This window comes from Tarenaya hassleriana, unplaced genomic scaffold (genome assembly GCF_000463585.1).
Source record: "Tarenaya hassleriana unplaced genomic scaffold, ASM46358v1 Cleome3, whole genome shotgun sequence".
In the NCBI taxonomy this organism is placed as follows: domain Eukaryota; kingdom Viridiplantae; phylum Streptophyta; class Magnoliopsida; order Brassicales; family Cleomaceae; genus Tarenaya; species Tarenaya hassleriana.
The window spans coordinates 2325864-2336494 of NW_010966177.1; the positions used below are offsets into that span (position 1 = coordinate 2325864).

At 41.6% G+C, this 10631-nt stretch overlaps 3 protein-coding genes across 3 annotated transcripts; all 3 read right to left on the reverse strand.

Moving 5' to 3' along the window:
- LOC104820112 (galactinol synthase 10-like) lies at nt 1-1886 on the reverse strand. Its single transcript, XM_010550485.1, has 4 exons — nt 1578-1886; nt 728-1051; nt 469-603; nt 1-388 (listed from the first exon to the last, which is right to left on the reverse strand). Exons 1-4 carry the CDS (start codon nt 1884-1886, stop codon nt 161-163), a joined length of 996 nt encoding a protein of 331 aa, XP_010548787.1. The 3' UTR covers nt 1-160.
- A 1187-nt stretch (nt 1887-3073) lies between these two features.
- On the reverse strand, nt 3074-5214 carry LOC104818863 (30S ribosomal protein S1, chloroplastic). Its single transcript, XM_010548645.2, has 7 exons — nt 4859-5214; nt 4378-4653; nt 4207-4287; nt 3818-4099; nt 3635-3745; nt 3434-3520; nt 3074-3328 (listed from the first exon to the last, which is right to left on the reverse strand). Exons 1-7 carry the CDS (start codon nt 5162-5164, stop codon nt 3221-3223), a joined length of 1251 nt encoding a protein of 416 aa, XP_010546947.1. The 5' UTR covers nt 5165-5214; the 3' UTR covers nt 3074-3220.
- A 441-nt stretch (nt 5215-5655) lies between these two features.
- On the reverse strand, nt 5656-10631 carry LOC104818864 (nuclear export mediator factor NEMF). Its single transcript, XM_010548646.2, has 14 exons — nt 10335-10631; nt 10105-10217; nt 9807-9903; nt 9593-9717; nt 8977-9463; nt 8706-8891; nt 8310-8603; nt 8044-8196; nt 7793-7947; nt 7591-7696; nt 6672-7517; nt 6500-6581; nt 6111-6410; nt 5656-6023 (listed from the first exon to the last, which is right to left on the reverse strand). Exons 1-14 carry the CDS (start codon nt 10437-10439, stop codon nt 5830-5832), a joined length of 3243 nt encoding a protein of 1080 aa, XP_010546948.1. The 5' UTR covers nt 10440-10631; the 3' UTR covers nt 5656-5829.

The following is a 10631-nucleotide window of genomic DNA, read 5'->3' on the forward strand; positions in this document are numbered from 1 at the left end:
CTCACATTACATTAAACTCGAAAAAAAAGGAACCTAAATAAAAAGTGGGACCCATATGGCTTCTCACGACGATTATATCTCATCCACATGGCTAATATATAGTGGAAGAGATCGTAGCAATAGATATATATTAATTAAAGCCACTTCTCCGGCCGGCGGATTATGCGGCGGAGGGAGCGAGGCAGCCGCCGTCTGACTCAGTGGGGGCCAAGGCGGCGATGAGAGGATTGAGCTTTGACTCGGTCTCCGACACGGCGATCTCGTCGACACAGTTCTTGTAGTCCAACGAGGTGTCTTCGTATATTTCCCACCATTTCTTCACCAACATCTTTATGTCGTCACGGTCCATGTGGTCTTCTTCTCCCGTGTATCTCCATGGTTTCGAACCCTTATAATTATGAAAATGGTTATTATTATTTACAAATATATAGAAACAAAAAAAAAATGTTTATATACGGATGATCTTACTGCAGCACAGTAGTGGACGACTTTGACTTGGTCAAGGTCAACGCGCTCGGGGTGGCGCCAAAGCATGGCGAGTACGAGGTTGTAAGTCAACGGTATCGGCTCGTAAATGTCTTTGAAGTACATGTTCAGAAAATCCTACAAAAAACCATAGCTTAAAAATAGTCAACATCACATTTTCGTATACGGGGTATAATAAATTAATATTATTATACAGCTTATTATATATCGTAAAAACCATAATAAAACAAATAAATGTGACCTGTTCTGCGAAAGATGTGGGAGTGGTGACGGCGAGAGTACGGAGGAGGTCATTGTAGACGACGAGGTTGGGCTCGAAGACGAGCATGCCGGCGTTGAAGTAGCGAGGCGGCGGAGGGCCGAGGAGGTCAGCCGGCCACGTCACCTTTTCCGGCGACTGTTGGCAGAATCCGATCTGGTATTGTGGAGTATGCGACCACGTCTTCTCGCAGAAGCAGTCCATCACGGCGTACAAGTTTCCCGAGGGATTGTCGAAGAGGTGGTCGATGTTGTCGAACACTTGTATGTCTCCGTCGAGGTATATCATCTTCTCGTACTCCACGAACTGTGCATCATAATTAATTTATTAATTGCTTATTAATTTAATTAATTAATCACAACTTTCAGATTTTGTTTGTTAGTTTGCTATATGGGATATTATAGACCATGAGTACATTTGTATCTAACCAAGGATATGATTTGATGGTGTGTGTGTGTATATATATATGTGTGTATAAATGAAGGTGTATCAATAAAAATATTTGTGATAATATTACAAGCATGCCTAAAATTTATTTGGAATAATCTTTAATTACATGCGTACTATACGTGTCCGGAACAATCAATACAAAGAACGTAAACGTGTAAAAAAAACATGCGAAATCACACGTGAAAATTTCCACATTCATGAATATAATAATATACTATCATACTCCTATATAAAATAACCCACAAATCTATCGATTTATACACATTGCATAATATGTAACATGCGATATGTACGAAAAATGTAATTATAAATATGTGAATATAAATATGTTAATACAATTACGTGGACAAAAGCAATAGAATATGTGTATATATATAGGTACCTCCCAAATTCGGAGCTTGGAGTAGTTGATGACGTAATAAGCCATGGCGAACTGGGTCTGGTTTTCCGGCGGGTAAACCGGCTGTATCTCACGGATGATGCATCCCTGAGCCACCAGGATTCGGCGGTGCTCCTCCGGCACGTCCGGCAGCACCGCCACGACGAGGGGGTACGCCGACTTCGCCTTCCTCAGCCCCTTCGCCAGCCCCACCACTCCCATCCAGTAGTCCTTGTCTCCCGCCAAAAACGTCACGTAAGCCCTTTCTCCGGTCGTCGGAATCCTCTCTCCGGTCATCTCTGTCGGCGACATCTTCACGATCAAACAAAAAAAAGAAGTTTGCGTTTTTTTAAAGGTTGATGTGTGTTGTGTGGTGCAATGAAGAAGATGGCGTATAGTCTCAATAATATATAAAGGGAGAGTCGAGGAGTTATATATGGCAAGGGAATTAAATTTTGGGGTTAATTAGTAAAATATTATGCGCATATCGTGCTTATTTTCCTTAAATATTTTCATAATTAATGCTTTAGATTTATTTTATCGAGCGTTTAATAAATCAAGACAGTATCAAAGGGGGTTATGAATCATGATGGACCGTATATGTGGCAATGTGAATATTTTTCATATATAAGAATATATATGTGCCGAGATAGAGTAAAATGAATATACGTCCAATTTAAAAGTTTTGTCGACGAGAAAAATAAATATATTAATATATTATTGGTGCAAGACACGTGGCGAGAATATACTATCCCTTATTTTTCCACGTGGCAGTATTAAATGGCTGGTTAGAACATTTTCACCGTCTGATATATTTGGGAGGAAAATTCCTAGGAGAAAAAAATGATTATGCAAACGTATTATAAATTGTAACGTAATATTTGTAACCCAATTTGATAATTTTTACAAAAAAATATATAGTTACATGTTAAAATCACCGGATTTAGTCATTCATCGGAAAAAATGGAAACTCTTTGCGTGAGATATCACATTTTTATTGTGTATCAACTACTAAAATAAGAGATATTATGTGAAAAAAAAAACAATTTAAATGATATTTTATGTAATGATATATATATATATATATGTGTGTGTATAATATCTAGTAGATCATAAATAATTAGAGATATAGATTTTTTATTACCTTAATAATGATTTTGTTTTCATTTGGAAATAATGCTAGCACAGATATTTTTTTCCTAATGGAACGAGATTATACACATTCATGATCTAATTAGCGCATACTTATGCCGCGGGATATCAATAATTAAAGATATACAGTAATTGTAGAGATTACAATAAGGAAAATGTTGTTGCCATATTAATGACTAATAGTGTCTTTATTTGGAAACAATTCGAGAGAATCATCCGAGTGATTTGTAATCTCAAGATTTTTTGTGGCTAAATATATAAATAATTATATAATATAATTACCAAAAAAAAAATCAAACAATGGTGGGCCCACTGTGGATCATTAGAAGGCCCAAATTTACGTCGTGGAACATTAAAAGGCCCAGTACGATTCTGTGATGTGGCTTTCAATTGAATTATCCGACAGAGTAGAGTCATTACAACGAGACAGATACGGAGCTCGAAGTTATACAGTGATGATACATGATCATGTTCAAAGAAGGATGGAGAGGAATCTAAGAATCATCGTCGGCCGGAGGAACATCGGTGAGATTAACGCCTTCTTCCGGCAAGTCTGATCCCAATTGACCCAATATCCCTTCAGAACTCAGTGTCAATCCACTCTGCAACATTCATCATCCACCTCAAAATATCATTCCATCGATCCAAACATGGAAATTTTCCGGCAAAATATCATCCGAAAGGGAAAGGGTAGGAGGAAGGACTACCTCGGGTTGGAAGCGAAGCATGTCGGCTCGAGCCATTGCTTCTGCTTGCGCGATTCTCTGTCTGAATGTCTGAGCCATCTCCTCGGCCTGCAAGATTATAGCATAGACGCCCAGAAACAGTTATATATAGATGACCCTTTTGCCGGAAACCTCTGTTTATTGCCGAGTAAGAAGTATGGAAACTAAGTGATTAGTGTAAACCTTCTCGAAAACAAGCTTCGGGTTGCGGATCATATCACCGGGTGTTGGCTCAAGTTTCTTGGTGGAGAGACTCACTCTTCCTCTTTCCCGGTCATGGCTCAGTATCATAACCTGCGATATGAAAAAAAAGGTTCAAAGACCGTTGCTTTTTGCGATAGAATCCAAGATTATTATCTCTATTACCTTCAGAGTGTCGCCAGGCTGAAGAACCGTTGCGATATCCGAGACACGGTCGTGACTGATCTGACTGACGTGGAGGAGGCCATTGATTCCACCAATGTCGATAAATGCACCATAGGGTTTCAAGCTCTGAACCGTTCCAAGGACCACTGATCCGATTCCAAGCTGGGCCTGGCTGTCTGCTACAGCTTTACGGTTGCTGAGTACAAGCCTTGATTGTTCCTCGTCAACCTCCACAAACTTTAGCGGTAGCTCCTTTTCGAGAAGCTCTTCTGCTGTTGCTTTCTGACAAATCAAATAGGAAGTTGGTGTAGGAATCAACTGAGATGCTGGCTAACAAATTGGCATGCCTATTGAGTATTGATATGGAAAGTGTTGTCGAGACAACAAACCGATGATATTTGCGAGAATGGCACAAATCCACGCAGGCCCTCCACCAGAGCCACCACCCCACCCTTGTTGGCACCGACAACCTAAAATTACACAGAAGGGAAGTGGCGAAAAAAAGAGAGATCATGAAGGAAACGGACGAATGCACAATCACTGGTTTTGTTCATACGCACCTTACCCTTCACGACAACATCCTCGGCTTGAAGCTGCCTGCATCTTTCCCAGGCAAGCTCGTACTGAATCATCCTCAAGCTCAGTATCAAACTGTCATCGTTTTCGTTCTCACCAACGATGACAAACTCATCGGTCAAGCCAGGAACTATACCAGCTTCTTGCACATGTTTGATTCTGTGAATACATGCCTCTTGAACTGGCAAATAGGCTGAGGACTTTGCCGTAATGTCGACTAATGCGCCATTTCCGTCAGTCCTGAACACAGTTCCTTTCACCTGAAGAAAACAATAGCCACATTGCCACATACATCACACTAATCTCTAGTCCACTATCCATCGAATTCGATGAAACGGGTCACAAGTTCACAAAGAACCCAAGTGCTGAAAATCAAATTGGAAGCGAAAAATCGCAACTTGAATCATACCCTCTAGTTCAATCTCGGTATGAAGAACAAAAACCAGAATTGGGAACGACACGAACCTTGGTGCCGAGCTCGGAATTGAAGTCGTACTGCTCGATAGCGGAGGTGAAGTCATCGACGGTGAAGGCTACGCCTTCCATGGGAGCAGTACGGCAACGGTCGTAAGCTTCCTCGAACATCTTCTTGAGCTCGAGTCGCTCCTTCGTCTGGGCATTGGAAATCGCCGTCGCAGCCGCGACGACGGTCGAAGGTACGGCAGAGGATTTGTTCTGCGGGAAGTTTATGGCTACTCTCCTGGTAAACAGCGAAGAAGGCGAGAGCGGTGAGAACCTCAGGCCCGTGAATTGCTGAGCCAGAGACGCCATTTTTATCTCTCTGCTGAGGTTCTCTCTATCTGTTTCTTCAATTCTTCGAAAGTGTTTTTAGCGTTGGTGTTAGATAAGGGCGATAGGGGAGGGCGACGACGAGATCAGTTTCAGAAGATCGGACGGTTCAGATTTCACTTATAGAATTACCTCGTAACTACTTGCCGTTTCTTAGTCGTCCAAACTACAAGACGTTAGTTTCAATGCAGGGGAAAAGAAAAACGCTGCAAAAAAAGACCCCTAATATTTAGTATGGTTTGAGAAAATCCCGAAACTTTAAATTATACAAAAACAACCCCAGTATTAAAATTTATCCGAAAGAATAAACTATCGTTAAACCATTAGAAAGACAAACTATGAACATATTTCAAACAGTCAAAATTCCTGCATAAAAATGATACCTTTTTGAAAATATTATAAAAGTTGGTGAATAAAGAAAGAATTGGTATTATTTAGGATAGAATATAGTTTAGGGGCTTTACTAGAAAACATAAAAAAATTGGGACATCTTTAAAATAGGTTTTCTCAAAGGAAAACAACGTTTGTGTTGTGATGTTGAACAATCTCCACTAACTTATTTCTATTACAAGTTAACATGAACACCAAAAGAACAACAAGCCAACAAGAAGTGAAGATGTTCACAGTTGAAGTGAAAAAACCGGTTTTTAGCTCAGGTTCTTGCCACTCTTCTTGCCCTTCTTCTGCTTCTGCTTGAGCTGTGACAGACCGGCGGCTGTGATCTTCACGTTCCCGACCATAGCAGCCACCAGCTCGGGATCCGTACAAGCTTTCATCAGTTCCTTCTCCCTGGTCGTCGCCTCGGGCATGTGGCTGAACAGATTTATTGCTGTCTTTGCGGCTGTCCAAATCCAGCAAGAGATGAAAGTGTAAAGATCACTCTTACGATCTTCTCGAGGTCTAACGTTTGAGAAAAAGCGGCACTTACCTTTCCCTTTCTTGGCGGTTCCCGGGATTAACTTGACTTTGTATTTGTACGATTGAAGGGCGTTGTAAGGGCCGCAGACGGGGACAGCGTACAGAAGAATGTCGGTGGGTAATGGGTTTCCCGTTAGGTAATCAACGTCGATCAGTTTTCCTTTCTCTTCTTCACCGACCTCGTGAATGTCCTCTTCTTCCATTGCCACTTTGTCCAGCTCTGCAGAGTCTTCCCGATTTTCTCGACAATCTTTGGCAAGATGACCTGCTTTCTTACACTTATAACATAACTTAGGAGCACCTTCGGTATCTGCAAAGACAACAGAGAACTGCCTGAACACAAGATGCTCATAAAAATGGAACTCGGGTTGAAAAAAAAAGTCTTGGAAAAGGATTTACCGGCAGAAGGTTTCTTGTCATTTGCGACAGCCGCATTTCCATTCTGTGATTCCTCGATATTCTTCTGGGCTTTCCCAGAGGACTTACATAGAGCAGAGAACAAAAGTTTCGGGTGATTAGAACAGAGTAAAGGTTATGGCCTGCCAGAGAACAGAACGTGCTAAGTACTTACCGCCAATAGTGCTAGCCGTATCCGTTTTTCTTCTTCGTCTTGATCAGCGTACTTCTCCTTGATTTTCTTGAGTTTGCCTTTTTGCCCACGACTAACTTTCCCGATGCTTGGCTTATTACCGGGCACGTTCTTACCGACTTGGCTGGCCTTTTCCTTCTCCTTTTCCTTCTGCTTTCCTTGCTCGGGGCTACCATCTGTGGCTGTGTTACTGCTTTGGCCCTTCTTAAGCTTTCTTCTCTCGGCTTTCGATATATAGGGCTTGTCTCTCACTCCTGTTTTCTTCTCTCCATGCCCCTCATCCTCATCATCCTTTGATGTATCCATTGAATGGTTCTTACTTGTCACTGCTGCAGCCCCGAGCCCAAGCGTTCTATCAAGAAGATCCTCAAGCTGAGAGGTAGCTGAAGCTACATCGTCTCCACCAATTTCGGATGAAGAATTCATGCCATCTGCAGAATCCAAGATTCGGGTCACTTCTGCTTTCGGTTCCTGTGAATCAACTTCTTTTGTTGTGGCAACCTCTTCAACCGCAACTTCATTCTCCGACTCAGTATCTGAATGCTCCAGCTCGGGAGGATGGCTTTCCCCTGTATCATTCGCTCCTTCCTCTTCACCTCTTACCCTTCTCTCGTTTAAATGCGCTCCCAACGAGCTCTCGTCAAGACGAAACAACATTCCGAAACCCATTATGAGAGGGTGAGGCGGAAGGAAGTTCTTCTTGCCACGTATCATGAAGCTTCCAACCGTAAGATATTCTCCAGTTGGAGCTGTTTTACTGACCTGATGAGGATACACCCACCACGCACTTGTAACGATCTTTGAATCCCATGCCTGACTATAACAAACCTGCACCGAAAAGTCGAATTGAAATATTTGCCATCTTAACATTTTAAAAACGATTACAGAGTAAAACACTTACAGTAAAGCATCCGGCTTGGTTTAAAGTGAGAGGTGGTACAGGTTGTTCCGGCTTATGATTCTTTATCACGGTACTCGAAGCTCCATGAAGATCTGCATGAACATACCTGTTTCATAAATCCGAAAACGTGACAAAAGTTTTACACAAATATCCGATTACTTAACACGAAACCACGTAAGGTGAGACCACTACTACTACTCACAGGTCTCCTTTCGACATGTAGCGTTTCACTATCATCTCATTTTGCTGGGCATCGCGGCCACTGATGACAAGGTAGTTCTCGCTGCTAATGAACCAATTGAACTTCTCAAACCAGTGGACCTTCCTCATGTGTGAAATGGTTGCAACAGTTTTCTCCTTTTTTTTTTTACCCGAAAAAACGTAAATAGTCAGGTGACTGCTATTTGAAAAAACAAATATAACAAAAGATGCGGAGTTTGAAGAATTTCCCACCTGAGAAAGCTGGTGAAGTGTCTTTCTTTCGGCTGCTTTGAAAGCTTTTTCATGAGCAGAGACAGTCTTCTCCTGTTTGCTCTCTTGTTTCTTCTTCATTTCATACCACCGCCTAGCATTGGCATGCGCCGAGAGTGACAAATCAACTTCTACCTACGAACATATCAGGACATGACTGTATATAAACCACCCGGAAATTCGAGAAACAAGCGTAAGACCATGATCTATATGACTTGATGTGAAAAATTATATACAGAAACCAATACCTTTTCCACTGGGAGAGTAATCTCATCATCATCCATTTCATCAAGATTGTTGCAGAGTAACAAGGTCATGCAATTCCTCTCGAGATAAAGCTTGTCGATAAGCCCAGCCACGGGATTTCCAGATTTTCGTTCCTCCTTAACCATGCGAGCAAGATCATCCCAGCTCATACCTTTTGCAAGAGCTACACGAACAGCTAATATAGCAGCATCTACATCTTCTAAGTTATACTCGATTAATTCAGCCATTTTTACAGAATGGTCCACTTCTTTCTTCAGCATTTGGACTCGATTTTCCTACAATATGGACAAAGAAACAGCATTACAAAGAGAATTCAAGTAAAGATGGTTGTAGATCATAACATGGGCATTTAGCTTATTAAAGAAATGTCAGTAGACCTGATCCTGACGTATCTTATTGAGTTTCTGAATCGCAGAATCTTCTTTTGCCTTCTGTTGGTGTTCTACCCTTTGGCTCTCGATTTTGCTGTAGAATTCGTCTAAAGCCGCATCAAAAGTTTCGAACTTGTCGTATTCTCTTGATTTGAATTGGTTTAATAAGATTGGACAGAATTCATCATACATCTGCAGACAACCAGACAAAAAGTACATGTAATATTTGATCTTCATCGCCATTTAAAAGATATACACTATAGAGCTAAACACTAACCTTTCTAACACCTCCTGATTCAGAAGGGAGGTCTTTCTTCTCCAAACTTTGTTTCTGCATTAGAATATAACCTTCAGGAATCTTTTGACCGTGCATAATATCCTCGAGCCAATCCTCAAATCTAGCGACAGCTTGTGCCAACGACTGAATCTTATCATCATCTAGCTTGTTGTCTTCTGAAACCTTCTTACTTGGAACAAGACCAGCATCCAGAATTATGTGCTCAGAAAGCTGAGGGCCATAACCCAGTGCCTCGCCTAGAATATTCTTCAAAGTAAGTTGTTTGGCACGAGCAGCATCATTTGTTTTCCCACCCTTTTGCTTCCCATTCTGCTCCTTCAGTTCATTACTTTCAGCTTCATGATCCTTCGGAGAGAAAGTTGTAAGGGCTTCCCCCAGCTTAGAAAACGATGTTCTCTCAAAGGCTCTGCAGATCTCAATCGGGTAACGGTGGCGGGACATGATAGCAAAACCCTTGTTGTCATCTCTGCAAGGATGAAAAAACCAGTCATTCAAGAACGAAGGCCACAGGTTCAAGGACAGGAAAGAATGACTATCTCGAAAAATTTGCCAACGGAAACAAAAAAACAGTTTTCACAGACGCCCAAAAACTAACCTGTGTGATCGAAGGAGTGTCATGACGGTAAACTCAGAATCTGTAAGAATAATGTTTCCTTGAGCATACAACTCTAATATCACATAATGGGCATTAGAACCTATCCCAAACTGGAAGAGAATGATCTGAAACAAAACCATAAACCTCAGCAAAACAAAATTTAGCAATCATCAGAACAAGCTAAACAAGCCCAAGACATTTCATATCTTCATACCCTATCGTAACCGATCTGGCGTACATCCTCAAGCCTCCTGGTACGAATGTGCCTTCTCAACTTCAGAGTAAACCCAGATGGAGTATTGCTCTTGTCCCTTTAAAACCCGAAAAAAAAAACAGAATTAATGAGCTACCCTCCACTCCAAACACAGTCCTCTTCGCTTAACAGATTCTAGAAACCAGTAACTAGCAACACAAGTAACTTGTAACAAGAGAGAAACCTAACAAGTACAGCATAGTTACACACACTGACAGATTACTCCGACCAAACATAGAAGTTAACAATAGCAGATTACCGGACGTAAGCAGTGGTATGCAAACGGACACCACTTTCCATCAAGAGCAACACTTTTTCGCTCTCTCCAGATTCTGTCACTCCGCTGCTATTCATAAGCTTGAACATATAAGTCTGCGAGCACGAAAATCGATTCAAGACAATCAAAACTTCCGATAAGCACATGCCGTGACGAAATCAATCGATTAAATGATTCCCAAGGGGTGATTTAAAAAACCCATAATTTCTAACCTTCGGAGATATATCATAGACGTTGGAACATCTCATGCCGATCAAACGCTTCAAGCACTTCACCTCGGCGGCCACATCGGCCGTGTTCATACGCACCTTCACCATTTCTTCGCCTCTGTTATGTTAAAACCCACTTCAAGATTTCAAATCTGGAATGGAAATTCGCCGGAAACAGGACAAAGATCGCCGACGGCGACGGCGAGGATGCCCGACGAAGAAGCGCGGAGGGAGGAAAGAGAAAGGTCTGTTTTCTTCTTCTCTGCTACTAACAAGTAACAATTAACACGCTTTCTGAGA